At 43.2% G+C, this 19,378-nt stretch overlaps 1 protein-coding gene and 2 long non-coding RNA genes across 5 annotated transcripts in view; 1 reads left to right on the forward strand and 2 right to left on the reverse strand.

Moving 5' to 3' along the window:
- LOC109310539 overlaps positions 1 to 2,622 on the reverse strand; it is a 14,803-nt gene extending 12,181 nt beyond the window's left edge. The window contains exon 1 of the long non-coding RNA XR_002101243.1: positions 2,535 to 2,622. This is a non-coding gene — a long non-coding RNA (uncharacterized LOC109310539). The remainder of the gene's footprint in view (positions 1 to 2,534) is intronic.
- Positions 2,623 to 2,802: 180 nt separating this feature from the next.
- On the forward strand, positions 2,803 to 3,578 carry LOC109310538. The gene is made up of 2 exons (XR_002101242.1): positions 2,803 to 2,891; positions 2,932 to 3,578. It is a non-coding gene; the product is annotated as an uncharacterized LOC109310538 (long non-coding RNA).
- Positions 3,579 to 3,691: 113 nt separating this feature from the next.
- The window catches only part of HEATR3 (HEAT repeat containing 3), a 30,765-nt gene continuing 15,078 nt past the window's right edge, over positions 3,692 to 19,378 (reverse strand). For all 3 annotated transcript variants that reach the window (XM_019535750.1, XM_019535747.1, XM_019535748.1), the window contains 8 exons: positions 17,362 to 17,452; positions 13,207 to 13,364; positions 11,588 to 11,670; positions 10,266 to 10,402; positions 7,501 to 7,589; positions 6,010 to 6,153; positions 5,711 to 5,887; positions 3,692 to 3,829 (listed from right to left, as the gene is read on the reverse strand). In XM_019535750.1, the coding sequence (XP_019391295.1) occupies positions 3,716 to 3,829; positions 5,711 to 5,887; positions 6,010 to 6,153; positions 7,501 to 7,589; positions 10,266 to 10,402; positions 11,588 to 11,670; positions 13,207 to 13,364; positions 17,362 to 17,452 (993 nt within the window). In that variant the 3' untranslated portion in view covers positions 3,692 to 3,715. The remainder of the gene's footprint in view (positions 3,830 to 5,710; positions 5,888 to 6,009; positions 6,154 to 7,500; positions 7,590 to 10,265; positions 10,403 to 11,587; positions 11,671 to 13,206; positions 13,365 to 17,361; positions 17,453 to 19,378) is intronic.

The following is a 19,378-nucleotide window of genomic DNA, read 5'->3' on the forward strand; positions in this document are numbered from 1 at the left end:
ACAAGACTCCAGCTCCACTCTGGTTCCCGGCCCCTCCCACCCTCCCTCAGTTGGCCCCCAAGACAGAGTAAAGCCCTTGGTTCAAGCTCCCAATGCTGGGCTGCTCCTGGCTGGGGGTTTGGTGATGGGCTGGAGAGGTGGGTTTTCCCCCTCACCCATTCCTCCACTGCCTAGGAGCTGAGGAGGACATGTGGCTGGGGGCGCTACTGGTCTGGGCCATTGCAGGGGTTTGGGTGCCTTTCCTGTCTGAAAAGTAAACATCAGTTCACTTGCTTATTGGTTCAATCTATGCAGTTTAGAGAAACCTGCAAAGACTGAATCGATTCAACCTCAGGCTTTTGGACTGTCTGCACTTAGCCTACGAAGCTAAGTGAGTTTGACAGCCGTGATCCAAAGGATTCCCAAAGATTCTTACTGAAGTAGCAGTTTGGAGAGAATACTGGTAGGTCCTTTAGGCTTTGAAAGAGATTTTAAGAAATCTTGGGAATCTAGCCTTCGCTACCCTTAAGGTCAGAGACATTGTGTGGTTTTCAGAACCTGTGGACTTATCCATAACCTGGACAATGGTCAGAGTTGATTTGATATCCTAGGGCTTACCACCAAGCATCTGAGGTAGCTATCCTAGGACTTACCACCAAAGAAAAAGACAAAGACAGACAAGTAACCGTAAACTGAAAGACAGGGAAATATTACGAATAAAAGAACCAAACCAAAGAGTTTGCTTTATACATCTTAGCTTAAAACCCAAGGCCTGGGCAAAAATTAGTAAGAAATGTGTCAACTGTGCTACTGTAGTAAATTACCAGTCAAAGGAATCAAAACACTTGGAAGGCATCTTCTACAACAGGGATGGGCAAAATCTGGCCCTCAAGATCATTCTATCCAATATGCAGGGCCACTAAAAAAAAAAAAAAAAAAAAAAAAAAAAAAAAAATGTAAAAAATGAATCTTTCTCTGCCCTTGGTTCCTGTCAAAAATGACAGGAACCAAGGGCAGTAGGACAAAGGGGAAGCCTGCTGGGCTCCCACAACAGTGTGGCCTACCTGGCCCCACCCCCTCAGCCAGAAGCCCCTGCCACAGTTTCTGGGCTGGCAGCGCAGGAAGCTCAGGTAAGTGGGGGTGGGGGAGGACCCCAGGCAAGGAAGGAGCACCAGGGGAGAGGCAGCCCCTCCCCACCCACACCCAGTGCCTTGCACTGCAGCTGCTTGCAGCCTGCGCGGGGCTGCCTGTGCCCAGTCCGGACAGCCCTGTGCAGGCTGCAAGTGCCTGCAGCGTGGGGTTCCAGGCGTGAGAGGGGCCGCTTCCCCCCCACACTCAGCTTTTCCCTGGGCTCCTTCCCTGCATGGAGGAAAGCCGTCCCTCACCTGCCCCATAGCCGGCACCCTGCGCTGCAGGCGTTCGCAGCCCACGCGGGGCTGTCCGGAGCAGGCACAGGCAGCCCCAGGCCGGCTGCAAGCAGCTGCAGCATGGGGCACTGGCCACAGGGTGGGGCTGCTTTCTCCCCCCAGCGCTCAGCATCACCTTGTAACCTGGCCCCCACTGTCAGGCTGGCAGTGGGGCAGGTTACAAGCTGGTGCTGAGCACAGGGATAAGTGGCCCCTCACCCGCCCTATGGCCAGCACCCCACGCTGCAGCCCATATGAGGCTGCCTGTGCCTGCTCCAGACAGCCCCGCATGGGCTGCAAGTGGCTTCAGCAGGGAGCACTGGCCGTGGGGTGGGTGAGGGGCCGCTTTTCCCCACGCTCAGCACCAGCTTCTTCCCTGCTGGTGAGCTGGGGGTCAGGGCTGAGCACTGCCCCCTGCCTGTACCACGGGGCTAGGGGGCACTAGGTGTGAGCGGGCAGGGAGCCAGCGGGAGCACGGGGCCCGCACAAAAGTGTCCCGGGGCCAGTGCCAGCAGGCCCCAGAGCAGGGTGGCAGAAGTGCACGGTCCCAGTTGCCAGGGGCTCTGTAGAGCCAGGCCAGCTCCCCTCTCCCTGCTGGTGCAGCCCAGCCCAGCTCCACAGACTCTTGCCAGCCTATGCCCCACTCTGCGCCCCACTGGTGCTGGCCCTCGGACATTGGTTCCAAGATGGTGACTGGGGGTGGGGCACCTGTCACAGAGCGGAGCTACCCATGCAGCGCTCAACAGCCTGCCAAAACTGGGTAAGTGGCCCTCTGCCCAAAATAATTGCCTGTCCCTGTTCTACAACTTCTTGGTGTTCTTTGTTTTTTGACAGCTGTAGTTAGAATGTTTTTCTGGCTATGCAGTCAGATCTAATCTGTATGCATTTTAGATTTCAGAGAGGAGGGGAGGGAGCATTCTTGAAGACTAACAACATAAATTTCTTTTCAATGCTAAGCTTTGTAATGTTATTGCATAAGTGATTAAAAAAGCGTAGTCTCCTAACTCACAGTGAAAACAGGTGTATATATTCAAGTAGAGAGATCCAACATCATGTCCAGAGAAACGTATGAAGACGGCATATGGGAATATCTCCTTTTCAAGAGAAGCTGAGAGAAGTATACTGCTTCCTTCTAATTCATACTAAGACAAGAAAATACGTAATTTTTTTGGAAACTGATTTAACTTTTGGCTTGCCAGGATTAAAAATCACAATTATAACAATTTTGAATAGAATTAAACTTCAGCCTTAGTAATCCAAATAACCTGAATAAAGTTTTGAAGCCCATCTTCTGTATTTTCTTCTATGTTTCCTGTTGTTCCAAGCTACATACACATTCCAAGTTTTTTTTAATCAAGTATTTAATTCAGGAGAGCAAAAGCATCCAATTTTAGATAATAAAAATTGCTTCACAGAGTTTCTATTTATCTTTATGCATACATGATGCTTCAAAAATAGTGAATGAATTTTAGAATATATAATGAATTTTATAAACCTTTCCCAAATGTATAAGCCTTTCCCAAATCCCAAAACTGATTTGGGAAAGGCTTATAATTCATGTAGGGTATAATTTACCCAATTATAAAAAATAGTTTATCATACCTCAATATTAAAACAGTTATTTATGTAATTAGGTTTAATACTTCCCTGAATACAAACTTTTAAGCTTAACATATGCTCTACAAGGAGGGAAGTAAATCAATCAGATTTTCGGAAATCTTAAAAGTACTTTCTACAAGTTTTCCCAAACTACAATTACTGGTCATACAGAAAGAGATGTCTGTCTTCTTTGATAAGCTTAAAGGCAACAGATCTAAATGCCAGTTACAGTCTATGCATTTATCATACTTTGCTTAGGAAACTTTCAGCTCTAGAAACAGTTAAGAGCAAACAATAACCATTAAACAGTAGCTGAACGTTAGACCTTTGTAAAATATCTTTTTTTTTTTTTTTTTTTTTTATGGTTTCCTGGCCCTACTATGCACCAAGATATAATTTTTATTACTTTCCTATGCAATTAATTTGTGCCAAAATACACAGATTTCTATACAAGGAGAGTAAACTATTTACAGGTCTCCAGATTGGAAAAGCACATTCCATCACTGTTAACATTTAGTCTCCAAGTAATGCTGCACTTGCACGTTGAAGCCAGCTTTAATATTGCATCAACCCAGAAGTTATAAAAAAAACACTGTATGAGAAAAGCAACATTAACAGCAACACAAAATTCCATTCCCCATCCAATTCTAGATTTCTAAATACGATGAAATAAAAAAATCAAGAAAGCCTTTATTTATAATCCTTTCAAAGTCCTTTGTTTTTTTAAGAAGTCATTTTTTCTCCAATGTCTCTTGATAGGCAATGAATCTTCTCAAATTCAATTTTACATTGTCTAGGACACACAACTGGTCCATGCTGTACTGTTTTTTTCCTTCTTTCCGTATCTGCAATAAATATATATATTGCAGAGAGAGAGATTATTACACACAGAGATATATACACACACACACACACACACACACACACACACACAATTGAGAAGGCAAATCTTTCAGACTGGATCAGCCAATTTTATAAGAACTCCTCTGACATCCTCTGGCAAGACACTACCGTCTTGCACTCTTTCACAAGCACATGCTTGTACACACACACACACACACACACACACAAGCACACACATACACACTTTTACACAGACTGAGCAATTTCTGTTCTAAATCCTTTTACTGCCCACCTATGATAAAAGTAGTCGTTACCAATACCATTTTTACTTGAATCTAAAATGACACCCCCACCATCAGCATGGGGGAAAACCCCACATCTTAGATTCACCTGGGGAGGGGGGGCAGGCAGGTGCCACAGCTCGTACTCTGGTCCTGGGATCAGGTCAAGGCCAGACACAGACCCAGACAGCTAGCTGCCTGCCTACCCCGACCTTGTCCTCTGCAGCTTCCACACACCCCCACCCGTCTTACTGTCAGGCACAGTTCAGCTCCTGCTCAGGCTGGATTCCCTCCTGGGCAGGGAGCACATAGAAACTCTATCACCTGCCCCCCCCACCAATCAGCAGCAATTGCACTGCTGCATAGCCTGGTAAGGGCTGCACTTCCATGTGCTGTACTCTGGGGAAGGAACAGAGTTCAAGTAGCATTTGAAAATAAAGGGGAAGGGGGGGGGGAAAGCAGAGACTCTGGGGAGTGTGTGTGGGGAACAGTGACTGGGGGAGATGCCTTATACACAGCTACTGCTCTCCTTACAGCAGTGGGGAGGGAGTAGACACATGAATTCAAGAAAGCCCCCCAGTATTTGATTCTACATCTGGAAAATTATAAACAAATTGATAAAATTTCCATATATAGAATTTAAATATTGGGGGGCTGTCTTGAATTCAGGGTCATCTCAGATTTGAGTATATACAGTAACTGACCTGTGACATTTTCAGCATCTAATTTCACAGATGCATCTGAAATGTGCTTTTATCTTCTACACCCATTGTCGTGAAAAGATCTAAATATTGGAATTCTTATATATTCTGTAAGTAATACAAAGCAGTTGTAGATTTGATAAAAAGTTGATTGGTGGAGCCTGGCACCTACTTCTGATAGTCAGAATGTTATACTCCAGAATGCCCGGCCAATTGATACTATGCAACCCAACAACTGCAAAACTAAAAATTAAAGAGTTTAAAAATGATATACAAGTGATAACCTATTAAGTTCACTCCAGTGTGTAACACAATTCATGAAACATTCTTTTTAATAATTTGCATTTTTTTCTAAACATACAAATACTTAAATTTGATGAACTGGAAATTTCAGTCTGTATTCTCAAGAAAGGATTCTTGTTTAGCTAAACAGTTTTTAACCAAACAGCAGCTGGATAAATATATGCACACTTACAAGATTCTCAGGTTAAAACAACAAAAAACAAAAAAGGTCAGACTACTTTCAAAAGAAAGTTTTCTCCAGTCCCTCAAAAAGAGATTCTGTCTGGCCCTCTCTTCCTTTGAAAAATCTGTCTTCCCAGGACTTCAGAAAGAGAGATGAGCAATGACTTGGACACCAACAGTGCTGCCTGATATAACATGGCATTAGTTGAGTCATTGTGCACATACTGTTTAAAATGTGCCAAAGGAACTGAAATGCATATTAGCAAGAACTCTGAGGTTTGTATTTTCTTCATACTCAATCCTTTAAGATTGAGTTAGCATATTTCATAATAAAATTAATTTCCCAACAGCATAAGCAACTAAACTAGTTTCAAATCTTAATTCACACTGTAAACATTGAAACCTCAAATTGCATACTGGTGTATGGGATACCTACCCTCATTTTGAAGACTGGCTGGAATTCTTTCAGTGCTGGGAGCAATTTAATCTCAACAGCTGCTGTTTCAGCTTCTTTACCATCTGCAAAAACATCAAAAAGTGCATCCAGAGCTTCTCCAGCTACCACAAGTGAAAAGTCCTTCACAGCAACCTCAAGAAGAAATTTCCCAATCATCTGAAAGAGACATTTTTTTTTAAATAACACAACATTAAAAAAGTTTGACTAAGTAAGTGTTCGGGTTCACACACACATGCACACACTTTTTTTATATATATATATATATATATATATATTACCTTTAGTGTTTCAGCTGAATCTTCTACTTTTGCCAGCACACTCCCAGCAATTCCTAGGATACTAACTACATTTACTCTAACACTTACATTGCTGCACTGAATTCCAGCTTCACATAAAGTTATCAGCTGCTCAGGAGTTATACACTGTTCAAAAGAAAAAAAAGAAACAAAAGGCACTTGTCAGATGCATTTAAAACTTCCATAGGAACACTACTGTAAGACTAATACTTAAATCATATGCTTCCATAGAAGATATTCAGACAATCCTACACCAGATAATCAGCACAAATATTATGAAACGTGAATCCCAAAGCATAAAGATCAAGTGTCCTTGCACTCTTCAAGCTATTTCTCCAGAACAATCTTGAGGCTTGTCATTCTGGCCCAGCAGAAGAAAAAAAATAGAATCATAAACTACTGTTCAGTTAATCCCTAAAGTGCCAGCCTACCTTGCTTTCTGCCTGACTTCAAACTAATTCGGTTAACTACCTCTCTCTACGCCATTAGAGTTCACAATACAGAAAGGCTTTATTCATAGAGATTGATGTCAAAAGAAACTTAGATCATCTAGTCCAGGGGTTGGCAACCTACCAGGAGTGCTGGGTTGAATTAATGCAGCATGGTCTGAAGATAGGCCATTGCTTGTGACCCAGCTGCTGCTGCATCCCCCACTGCCCAACTGCTGCTACTGTGCTCATGACATGACTGCTGTTAAATACCATCAATTCCCCCCATCCCCCAACTGCCACTGACACCCTACCTTGACACTGGCCAGATACAACTGCATGGCAGGCCACGTGCAGCTTGCCAGCTATAACTGTCAAATCTTCATGTACTCTAACATCCTGTCTATGAAAACTATGAAAGGACCTCATGAGTTTAGTAGCCCACTGAGCCACTGTGGTTAAGGCAAGATTTCTAAAATCTGTCACACAAGGCAACAATGTAGTCAACCTACCACCTGGCCACCTTTAATGCCCCAGCTCAAGTGACCCAGTAACAGCTGGATTGACCAAGGAGGGTCTTTGGTATCAAGCCATTATATTTATTTTTGTTACCCTTATATTAATCCTAAATGCCACACGTGCATGGCAGGAAGCTCAATTCTGGGATCCAGCATCACATCGTATCACGCCTCATTGCCAGTGTAGGGGAAGCTCAGGATTACATCAGCTGGGGTACTCTCAGCCACAGTAGTGCATGATGCACCCCTTCAGATGACAGCCTAGTCAGTTTACAGGGCTCCTAGCTACAAAGGCACAGACCCTGCTACACATGCAAATTAAATTTGGATAGAAACCAGCTATAAAATTATTACACATTTTCCAGCTCTAATTTTATAGCTGGCTGGACTCTTTTAAGACAGGATAGTTAATTTGCGCATGTAGTGGGTCTAAATAAATGCAATTAACTAGGTAACTGCATAATCCATGCAACATGTAGAGGAGGCCTTCTGCTGAAAACTAGGAAGATTGGAAAAAAGTCTCTCACCTGTGATATGTTCTTTGATGCCATTGTTTGCAAGAGAGCCCTCAAGGCACTAGTTACAGCTTCTAGGAACTCAGCGTCTTTAGGAAATTCTGTCCAGAAACAAAACAACACACAGCCAAAACAAGCTTCAAATTATTTTAAAGACATTACACACTGAAGAAAAACAAGGTTCCTTTTTCTGCGCCAGCCTCTTCCATCTATTAGGTACTACTGAATATTGAAAGCTAAATTTTTCAAGAGTAGACTTCTAGACTTGCAAGGGGAAACCATAACTTTGTGTTCAAGATCAACTGTGCCTGCAACAGTCACAGATTATGCCTAAAAACTAAGACCAGAGATACCCAAGATTAGGATGTTAAGTGACCCATTGTATCAGCACAAAATTGCAATCAGAAAAACAGAAGTCAAATTAAGGTTTGGCTGAGCACTGGCACCAAGCATCCAGACATCGGAGGCACAACTGCAATACTAATAGATAACCAAAGGGGAGCTTCATGCGTATTTTAAAACTTAATCCCAGATCTCTTAAACAGGTTTGAAGGACTGTCGTGCTTTTGAAGTTCTAATCTAATCCCAGAAAACTGACATCTCCCTTTGTGGACCTGTATTCTTCCCTGAGAAGCAATAAATACTGGTTCTATGATTTAAGTTGTTCTCACTGGGGGCATCTACACAAGACACTAAGTAGTCTCTGTAAAAACTACTTCACAGTTAGGGCGGCTAGGGTCTGGACCCAACTTCCAAGGGAAGTGGTGCTGGCTCCTACCCTGCGGGTCTTTAAGAGGAGGCTTGATGCCTACCTAGCTGTGATCATTTGAGCCCAGTTTTTTCTCCTGCCCTGGCAGGGGGTCAGACTTGAAGATCTATAAGGTCCCTTCCAACCCTACTTCTATGATTCTATGACACTACGTTGCTGTAGCATCAACAGGCACGGACCGTGACACCACCACTACTGCATAGTAGCAATAAGCTACTGCACAGTCAATCGTTGCTACTGCACAGTAAGGTCAAGAAAATGACCTGTGCAGCACTGGGACTCTGCAGTACTAGCTAAAACAAATACTAAATGACTGTGCAGTAACAACAAGTGCAGCTGGACACACATGTAGACACTCACTAACTAACAACCGCCCAACACCACCAATCATCTTCTTACATGTATATTAATGTAGTACTTTTTATAGTCTCATTGTACTCTTCTTAGGCTGCCGATTGCAGACTTGTGCCAAAACAGAAGCTCGTTTCTTGTCAAACTAAGCAGCTAGGCCCCTGTCCTGTAGTCCACATAATTCACCAGGTGTTGTAGGACTTGCCCAAACCTACTTTGTCTTAACATGTTATCTACTATACCTGGGAGCAGATCATCCTACAAATCTCACTACAGCAGAAAATGAGGGGCTAATATTTCCCTATTAATGTAAGCAGGCTCCTTTTAGCTGTTCTTTTTTGGCACCACATTTCTTCAACTCTTCATTTCTCAAAACACCTTTTAAAAGCTTTCTTTATTCTGATTATTACACATTGCAACATGTAGAGTCACAGAGCTCACAGTCCTGCTCCAGAAGTATGCAACAGACTATACATACACCTCCTTTTAGAAGGTTTTTACACTGAGCACCATATTGTGCATTTTGACATGTGATGGCCTTTCACTGCCTGGGCTCACAAAAGCTTATTTTATATATATATCTGATGTAGTTCGTCTGTAGCCTTCTGCCCAACTTCAGACTAACATGATTATTTCTTTCCTTTTTCCTTCAGTCAGTGTCCCTTGTAACCTGGACTATGATATTTATTATACAGTTTCTTAAAAAGGTTCTCCAGGCAATCACATTTTGAAAGACATATTAATGCAGCATTGTACTACAGTGTTGCAAGTTAATACTATACATGCCTTTCTGGCAGCTGTGAACTGAGAATTCTGGGCAGGGGGAACGGGGATTCCTAAATGTTTGCCAAGAGATTGAGAATTATTAAAGTCATGAATAAGCTAAGTTTCTTAAGCCCTGTTTTAGGACTAACATACTTTTCAGTCAGTTTCCAGAACTCCAACAGGCTTTTACTGCTCAGTAAAAGCAAGTCAGTAATGTGGAAACACACAATTTTCACCAATTTTACGACACACACTACTAAAATACAGTTATATTAAGTGATTCAGATCGCCAACAGTGTTAGACTACCTGTGGTATTCTGATCTGTACTAAGCCTCCCAATATGCTGCTGTCTTGACATTTCTATGAAGTCTAATCTTTGTGAAGTGTCCTATTTTAAAACATCATTTTTGTAAGAACATCATCCATTAGATTAATTTTTTTTTGAATGAGGACAAACACAGACCACTACTATTCTTGGAAATCTAGTAACTAGCTTCTACGCCTAGTTTAAAAACAAAATGTTAAATGCTGTTACACCCTTAAATCACTTGCCTAACTGCATTTTCCAAACTACACACCTACATGCATAAGTCAGCCCCACGAAACAGAACAGCCCTTTCCTTCTCTATTGTAATAAAACACATTAATGCTGGAGTTGCCTGCTGTAACCACTTTTTGAAAAACTTCCTTTTGCTCAAAATATGCTACATGCCAATGCTGTACATGATCAGGGCTTTCCTAGGAAAACAGGCCACATCAGTTTTGGGCATGGCACTATATTGCCAATATCAAGTATTCCTGCATTCAGAAGGGAACATAAAACATAATGGAATTGCATGTTAATTATAATAGAGGCAATCGAACCCTTTAACAATACCATCTGAAATTTACCTGACTGAGAAAAAACTAACTGGGACAGGTGCTCTGAAAGTGACTGAAGTGCCGAAGATCCTCCAAGGCAATCCACATCTGCTACTAACAAAATGCTATGGAGACATGTTAGAGCTCTACACTGGACCACATTCAACCTGGAATAAACAGCAAAAAGAATGCCATTAGTGACTCTGTACATTATTAATCTTTTTTTTGAGAAAGCAAAGAATTTACATTCCAATAGGAAGCCTAGACAGAGGGTATAATTTATGAGATCATTTGAGATAATGTACTTGCATAGAAATATTTGTATCTTGTTACTGAATCATACTGTAGGAAGCCAGTATGGTCCAATCTCGAAGGTGAGCCAGCACAGGCCTTTCCTTGTAATGCCAAGTCTTCAATTTCAATTACGTTATTAAAAAAATCTATAAATACTAGGGCTTTGTGAAGCTTCAGGTGCTGATTCAATTCAGAGGAGATTCAACCCAATTCGGTGGCCAAATCTCCAAATCCAAATCAAACCAGGGACCAATAAAAATGTCTGAATCGATCTGAACCTCTCCGAATCTTTGGAAAAGAGTCGGAGAGCTTCAATGATTTGGACAGTCCCCAAAACTCGCCAGCTCCTGCAGCTGCCCCGCCCGTCTCAGCTTCCGGTGCTTTAAAGAAAAAGCCTTCACTCACTGGGTGCTGCCGAATGGAGGGCAATTCCCACTGCCCCTTGCTGCACGAGGGGCTCTGCATGAGCCCCCTAACCCTCCCCAATGTCTCAGCCTCCCCATGGCTGCCACACCTTCCCCAGCTCCGGCCCTTTAAGAAAAGAACTTGAAAAAGCCCCTGAACTTGCCAGCTCCTGCAGCAGCCCCAGGGGGCTCATGGAAGAGCCCCACATGCAGTGTGGGGCACTGGGGATCACCCCCCCACCGGGCAGGAATCGGTGAGTCCAGAGGTTTTTGTTGGTTTTTTTCCCCTTAAATGGCCGGAGCTGGGGCAGGTGGGGCCATGGGGAGAGCTGGGAGGTCGGGGGGCTCATGGCAGCGTGGGTCAGTGGGGGGCAGTGGGGATCACGCACTCCCACACCCCCCGCAGCACCCGGTGAGTCGGGGCTTTTTTTTCCAAAGTGCTGGGAGCTGGGATGGGTGGGACACCATTGCCAGGCTGGGAGAGCAGGCACGGGATGGGCCTGGCTGATTCAGCCAAATCAATTTGGGACAGTGATTCAAATCATCAAATCAAATTGCTGTCCCCTGAATTGGCCAAATCTGAAGGGAATACTAGCCACTTTGCACAGACCTAATAAATACCCTGGAAATAAAGCATGTCAGTAAAATACCTACTTTCTAATTAATGGTTTCCAAGATGGGCTATGTGCACAGAGGTCTACAGCAACACTGTTTGGAAAAGCAGTTTTGTCAAGAATCTGGAAGGAAAAAAAAAAAAGTTTAGCAGTGAGGTTCTTTCATTCTGGTGACAACCAGCTAACGGAAAATAAGGTGTGCGCTCATCTCAGTGCTGACTGCCATTCATACCTCCTGCTACCACGCATCATCTTGCCATTGAGGGAATTTGGCATCTATTTTGTGGGTTATTCAATATTAATTTTTCCTTTGCAGATAGCCTTTAATATGCTCAAAGATGACTTTTTTTTTGGTATAAATGGGAATAAAAAATTCTTGTACTTCAGAAATCAAGTTAGATATTTTATTAGTTAAAAAGTCAGCTTACAAAGTCATGCATATCTAGGGTTTTAATAGGGTTACTATATTTCCAGTTCCAAAAAAGAAGATACCTTTCAGGGGGCGGAGGGGAAGGGAATATGATGGGGGGGGGGGCAGTTGCTAACTGTTATGGTAAATAACAAGTGTTATTGCCTCAAAAATTAAACAAAATTAAAGCCACAGCCCCCAGGGCCCTGCTAGCACCCTTCACTCCCAACCCACAGCCCCCCCCAATCCTGCTGGTACCTCTCACTGCCCCCAACCCTGCCAGAGGGGACCCCCAGCTGCCCCTGTCCCAACTGGGCTTGAGTGCAGTGGCTCCAACTTGTGTGGGCAGTGGCAAAGTGAGTCCATCCCTGGCACAGGCTGGAGGGAAGAGGAGGGGAGGCCTGTGGCACCACCCGCCCTGGGCTGGGGGTCCCTTGCCATGCCAGGTGGCCTGGCCATGCACCCCCCCGCCTCCCTCTGGCAGTATCTCCCAGCTACCACACCCATGCAAGCATGGGCAGTCAGCCCTGGCACTGCTGACCCACCCACAGAGCTCTCTGCTGCCCCCAGAGACCCCCCTTCCCCTGCTGGAGGACAGATGTCTCCCCCTTGAGCCCTGCCACAACTCCACGACCTGGACACCTTCCCCCAGTACCAGCAGACATCTGCCCTGCCTCACACCCATCCCCTCCACACACCCCTGCCATAGCCTCCACCACCAGTACCCAACTCTGGCCCTCCAACCCTCTCTCCCCATAGACTTAGCTGCATCCACTTGCCAGGGTTTTCCTGCCACCCTGCCTGGCTGTATGCCGGCCATGTGCATATGTGCTCACATGGCACCCCAGCCTCCAAGTGCCCCAAGCACCTCCTTGCTGGAAGGCTGCCAGTCTGCAAGGGGAAACCTGCAGTTTCCTCCTTTAAAGAGGAAAATCCACATTTTTCCACAGCAAATGGAAAACCCAGATCCCTGGGAAACATACACGCTGCTAGGGCAAGCTGGAAATGCAGTTCTACCAGCAAAACTCCAGATATTTGTTCATATTTCAAAGAACTGCCTGGACAGAGTTCCCAAAGAGAAGACAGGTCCAGGAAAACTCAGACATATGGTAAATCTAGTTTTAAAAAGAAATGCTAAAAGTTGATTAAAAATGTATCTTCCTGCAGTTCGTAAGAATTGGAAAAATTTCTTGGTCTAATCTAAGGTCTGAATCAAGCATGAGGAATGGCTTAAATTTTGGAGGTTCTACCTTTTTGGGAACAAGGTAGTTCAAAAGCGCAGCATGAACTTCAGCAGAAAGGCAGAGGGGAGACATCAGCAGCCCACTGCCCTCATCATAGGAATTCTCCATAAACAGATCACTTTCATCACTGCTAGAAAGCTCTTCCCATTCATCATCAGAAGGATCTGAGAACAGAGAAACAGAAGAATACAAGTCTGAGATCACATATCCCCAACCTCTGAGCTGTCACGTGCCCACCAGCACAGAAGGCCTCAAGGATTCATGTTGTAGTGAACGCTAAGTACTCATAGCCTCAAGTGCTTCATATGAGCATTACTTGAATTATTAATTCTTTTTTTTAGAAGTTAATGCTTATTTTAATGTTATTTTAATATTTTTAGAGTATTCAGTGCAGTAGCCTGGTGATGATCCAAAACATCAGTTAAAAGTCCCCTGACCTTCCTGCTCCAACTCTGACTTGTGCTGAGTCCCTGACAGCATGTCCAGCAGTGACCTCTCAGGGAGCCCTGTTGGGACCCTGCTGATCTGGCTCTTTGAGCAGCATCAGGATTGTCTGTGGCTGCTCAAGCAGCAGCACAGATTTGTAGGAAATAAATCAATTATCTGGAATGATGGTGTGAATAAGCAACACTGTACTCTGTCATGGACTAGGGGATCAAACAAAGCAATATTCATTCCAGGAGTACATATGTAGAGGACAAAAGATTAAATTTAAACTTTTTCATTAATATAAACATTTTCCCAACAGACATTTACAGAATGTTCTAATAGGTCTGGGGTACCTGAAGTGACACTGATTTTAGCATCGCCATTATTGAAAATGTGTGAAAGCCCATCCACATGGAAAGTGAAAGTGGGGCTCTAGAAATAAACAAATAGGGGCTGGAAGACATGGCCACATTTGTAAGCAGAATTCAGTGAAATACTAGAGAAGCATATAATCTTTTACATTAATGGGCTTCTTTATCTGTATAATAAATGTCTCCTTGACCCAGTCTTTCCTCACACCAATCTAAGATATGCAGTATTTGGTAGAATAAATACAGCGTAGTTCTGCTAATTAGGATATGTTCTAGAAGAGACTGGGTCTTGGGACTAAGGAGCATTTCTGGCCATAGAGGAAGCTGCATACATACATATATTACTTGCATGCAACTCCATCTGGGGAGGCAAACAGGTAATCCAAGTCTCTCCCACTGCCAAATCCTCAACGTTGTGAATAAGGGGTGAAGCAAAAGGAGGAGGAACTGCTGTCAATATCTACAAAAGATGCTGAAGCATCCTTCCTGGCCAACTGTGGTTACTCATGACTTACAAATGAGCCAACTAGGCAGTGTGTGGAGCCTCCTGCTCCTCCAGTGCCAGTCATGACCCAAAAAAGGAGGTTTCAAACTAAGCCAGTCAACTCCACCACTCCCACAATGAACTGGGTCTTTCCATGAATTCAATACATTAGCTAATGCTTGGAAATCATATTCCCAACAACTGAAAATTAAATGAACAGCTGTGTCTAGATTCTGCTTAATTCCTACAGACCTTATTCTGTCTCACTATGGATGGTAAAACACTATAGCAAAGTAAGGTTGATTGCTTTGTATTTCACACCAAGTGAACAGCAGCATATGCGGCTATCCACAATAGATTTTCCAATTAAAGGAGAGAATCTATGAATCACAGTTCACTGGACTGGATATTCTGTTTAAAAAGTACCTTCATTTACTATGTGCAGATTTTCTTGCACTGTTAAAAAAGGAAAAGAAACACTATACTGGTGTTACTAGCATTTTCATCAGAATCAGCAAGAGTTACTTTAGAAGTTATCTTCTAAATGTGGGCAACAATGCAATTAATTTTATATTAGGGTCAGGAGCTGACACTAGAGATTAAAGTGAATAAGTGAAAATTTTACTGCAGAATTTGAGGACTACTCTCTCTATTTCTCAAGATTTGAAGAAGTAGCAGAGACTAAACATAAAGAAAATTAATTAGGCAGTTGCTCACTATCCGAGAATAGTGAAAAAATATAATTATTTCTTTTGCAATTAAACAACTATTTTTCCAAGAAAAATCTTGCATATGGAGAGCCCTCCAATCTAACTGCACAACCCAAGCTGCTGTCAGTTCAAGCTTCACGCTGAAGCTTTTTTTCAAGTTACATCCTATGAAATTTGGATGTAGAAACAGTAAAAAAAGTATATAAACTGAACAGAACAACAAAGTCAGCACAAGATAATGACAATTCCATGACAAGACTGCAACTTCAGAGTGAAAGAGCAATAAGATTGAAACCCCAATCTGCACACCCACAGAATCCTGTTAGTTCTCAAAAATGCCAGGCAGGGACCAATAACACTCTGCATAGATTCAAATACAGAATCAAAGCTTTAAAGATACTGAACATCTTAGAACATCAGAAGCACAAAAGAGAAAGGGTTTATGCAAATTATAGAAGTAATCTCTTAAAAACTACCAGAACACAAAATTAATACATTTCCTTTTGTTTAATAAGTGTGTTTGGAGAGCAGCTCGTGCTAGCTAGTTTCATTCTTGGAAACCAGTAATGTTATTATTTTCAAGCATCATAAACTATTAGTTTACATCATAAAGTACAGTAAGAAGTATTAGTAAGAAGGACAATAATGTGCACTTTTCCTCAAGCTTTGTAAATGGGTGTTTATGGGTGTTTATTTCTAGCAACAGAAACAAAACTGAAGATGCAATTCTAAAGTATAAAGGAAGTGGAGGCAGGAAGAGAGGTGAGACTAGACAGATTGAATGGTGGTGCTCTCCATTATAAAACAATGCTTTGTTAGTTTTTATATCATTAGACAAAGCATTGTTTTATAATGGAGAGCACCACCATTCAATCTGTCTAGTCTCACCTCTCTTCCTGGCCCAACCTCATGGGGGGGGGGGGCACGCAGGAAAGGGGCATCACTGGCCCCAGCCCTACAGAGGGAAGGGTGCACAGGTTGGCTCCCAACATGCATGTAGGGCTTGGGATTTGGGAAATTGGCAGGGGGCGGGGAGTGGCGATATTAATGGCGACCACCCCCAAGCTGCCAGATGTCTATAACCGTGGAGAGCCCTGCAGTACACATGCAACGGTTCTGTGGGCCACATTTGGCCTGCAGGCCGGAGGTTTGTATTGCTGAAAACTGTTCTTGACAATTGCAAGATGACTAGGGAAGTTCCTGAAAAAAAGGACACATATAAAAGGAAAAGAGCACTCTATTTAAAAAACTTAGAGAAAAAATGTAATGTTCACATACAGCAAAGTCTCAACGGTTGTAACCGCCTGAAAGCTTTATATACAACAACTACTATTGAAGGCAAAAAAACACCCCCAAATGTAAAACACAATACTGTAGTATTTTTGCAGTAATAAGAATTCTAATCCACCAAGTTAAATTCTTTACACAGACAGGCCAGAAGACAGACACTCAATTTGTCAACATGATTCTGTTTCTTTAATATCACTCTTTTTTTTTTTGTAATCTAGCAAATGAACAAAAAATTCGTTCTCCAGCTCCTAAATTAAAGGCATTTCCTAAGCTGCCTTTTAACATGTTTTCCGAGTGAGAGAGAGAGAGAGACTCCAGATCCACATTCTCCTTTTTAACAGTGGGTTTTTGAAAAGCACCATCCAAAATGTCAAAACTTGAACTTTAACTGCTGGTGGAAGAGAAGCTGAGTTGTAGAGCCTGACTATACCAAAAAAGCTTTGCCAGGACAACTGTGCCAATATCTAGATGCAGTTCTAGCAGTAAAAAGTGTTCTTTCTCTGCCCCTCAGCATAGCTTATACTGGTTCATCAGGCACAGCAACAGCATAAAAAAGTGCCATCCCCACAACACAGCTGCACCAGTAATACTTTTAACTGAAGACCTGACCTTAATCTGTGAAGATCTTACACCAAAGAGGAGGGAAGTCTGAAACATACATATAGAATTAGCAATGAAAAAATAGTCAAAATGAATGCTTTGAGACTCATGCACCATAAGAGGCATTAAGGGCCACATATTTATATTTGTTCATCTTTAAGGATGAGATAATTATTAGGCCAAGCTAGATGAGATCCTAAAACCATCTAAATAAGTTTGACATGCTACTAACAACAAAAGCTATGTTAATGCTTGCAATGAAAAGCTGCCTACATACCTTCGCTACTGCACATATTAACAATGATTTCCAGGGCAGTCTGCTGAGCCATCAGTAAAGCTGTCACTTGTTTCAGCTCCAATTTATCTGACTACCAAAAGGAAAAAAAAAAGAACAAAAACTTAATTAGAGGGAAACCCTTTAGGGCATTCTGGTTTTGAATTAGCTAGATTGCCAGCAAAAACAGATTAAACATGATACTTCCTGAACCACTGTCACATTAAAAACTACTACTCAATGTTACAGCTCTAGCATGAGACAAATTTCAAAAGTTCCTGTTACTTCTAATATGCATATTTTTTAAAAAGACTAATTCAACACCCCTCAAGATCTAGGTGTTGATCTGTCCTTCCTCTTTCTGAACACAAAATAAAGCCTACTAACTTTTCAGTTAGAGTAGAACTTGTTTAAAAGTGACACTACCCATTTGCACTGGAATTTTACATGTTGGGGCTCTCTCACGGTAAACTTTACTGGAATTCTCAGCCAAAACACTTCAGCTATTTCTGAGCAAACCACTATGGAAAACTACCACATTTCCTTAAATACAATTTTTTTTACCCAAAACCCCCTCATCTTACATTTACATACAAGAAAACCTCTTTAAATACACTAGTTATCATTACACTGATGCCAAAAGCAGTGTGTTAGTGCATTTAATCAGGTTTCCATTAGCATGGCCCATATTGGGCAAACATGCTGATAGGAACCGTGTGTGTGTATGTCCCTTAAAAGGAGACAGGCAGTTACCCTCCCAGAAGGCAACAAGCACCAGGCCTGCAAGTAGTGCAATACCAAGCTGGCACTCAAGAGAGGCTGGAACAGGCTCCAAAACCCTCACCTGGTGCCAAAAATGCTGATGGGGACACGTGTGTGGTGTGTGCGTGTCCTTTAAAAACAAAAAACAGACAAATGTCCCTTCCACATGGAACTGGCACCGGGCCTGAAAGTACTACAATACCAGGCCAACACTGGGAGGACCAGAGCAAGCCCAGACACTCTCCCCTTGGTGCCAAAGAGGCCAAGATTTTTTTTTTTTTAATATTTTGGAAATTTTTTCACGTTGCAGGTCAAATTAGCCAGATCAGTTCCAAATCCTTTTGACTTAACAAATCTCAATCATTCAAACACCACATGTGGCACCGCAACCAGCGAGTATCCTCTAGCCCAGACTTTTCACCCTGGGGAATTCTAGATACTGCCAACTCTTTTTCAAGTTATAGTGAGCCACTGAACTGAATACATCTTAACTTCTTCATAACTCCCAGAGCTGAGCTCCTCCTTTCTTTCCCATTTCCAATCATTCCTGTTTCTACAACAGCCTTAAATGTCTGTCAAACATCAACAAACAGCCCTAAATAGACCACCCAGAATCCTTCTGTCAGTACATCTGATTAGTGTGGCCCTGCCCTCCATGAAGCAGATCTGGACCAGGCTGCCCTGCATCTCATCTGCATATAAGTTTTTGGAGTATGGCAAGACTGTGACAAAAACACCCAGTTCCAGTCATGAGTGGGGGCTAATTAGCATGTGTTGCAATAGCACACGGTTGGGGTTGCCATGAAGACTGGTCCCAGCCAGGCTGGCAGAGCAGGGCAGGGGGCTGCTCCAGAGCCACTGGGATCTTGCAGCAGGGGCAGCTTGGTCTGGGGCCAGGGCAGAGCTATGATCTACAACTTTCATGCTCTGGGCAGGGGCACGTAGGCAGTGGATCACAGGTATGCCCTGGCTCCTTGCAGCACAGCCGCAGTCTGCTGCCTATGCGCCCCTGCCCAGAGTGTCCAGGCTACAGATCACGGCTCTGCCCTGGCCCTGAATCAAGCTGCCCCTGCCACAAGATCCCAGCGGCTCTGGAGCAGCCCTCTGCCCTGCTCTGCACCCTGCCAGCGCAGCTGAGGCCAGTCTCCATGGCAACACCAGCCTTGTGCTATCACAACACAACTGTGGCTGGGGTCTCTATGGAGACCGGCCCAAGTCATGCAGCAGGGTCTGCTGAGAAATGGAGTCCAGCTGCCGG

Source organism: Crocodylus porosus, unplaced genomic scaffold (assembly GCF_001723895.1).
Source record: "Crocodylus porosus isolate Cpor-Errol unplaced genomic scaffold, CroPor_comp1, whole genome shotgun sequence".
NCBI lineage: Eukaryota > Metazoa > Chordata > Crocodylia > Crocodylidae > Crocodylus > Crocodylus porosus.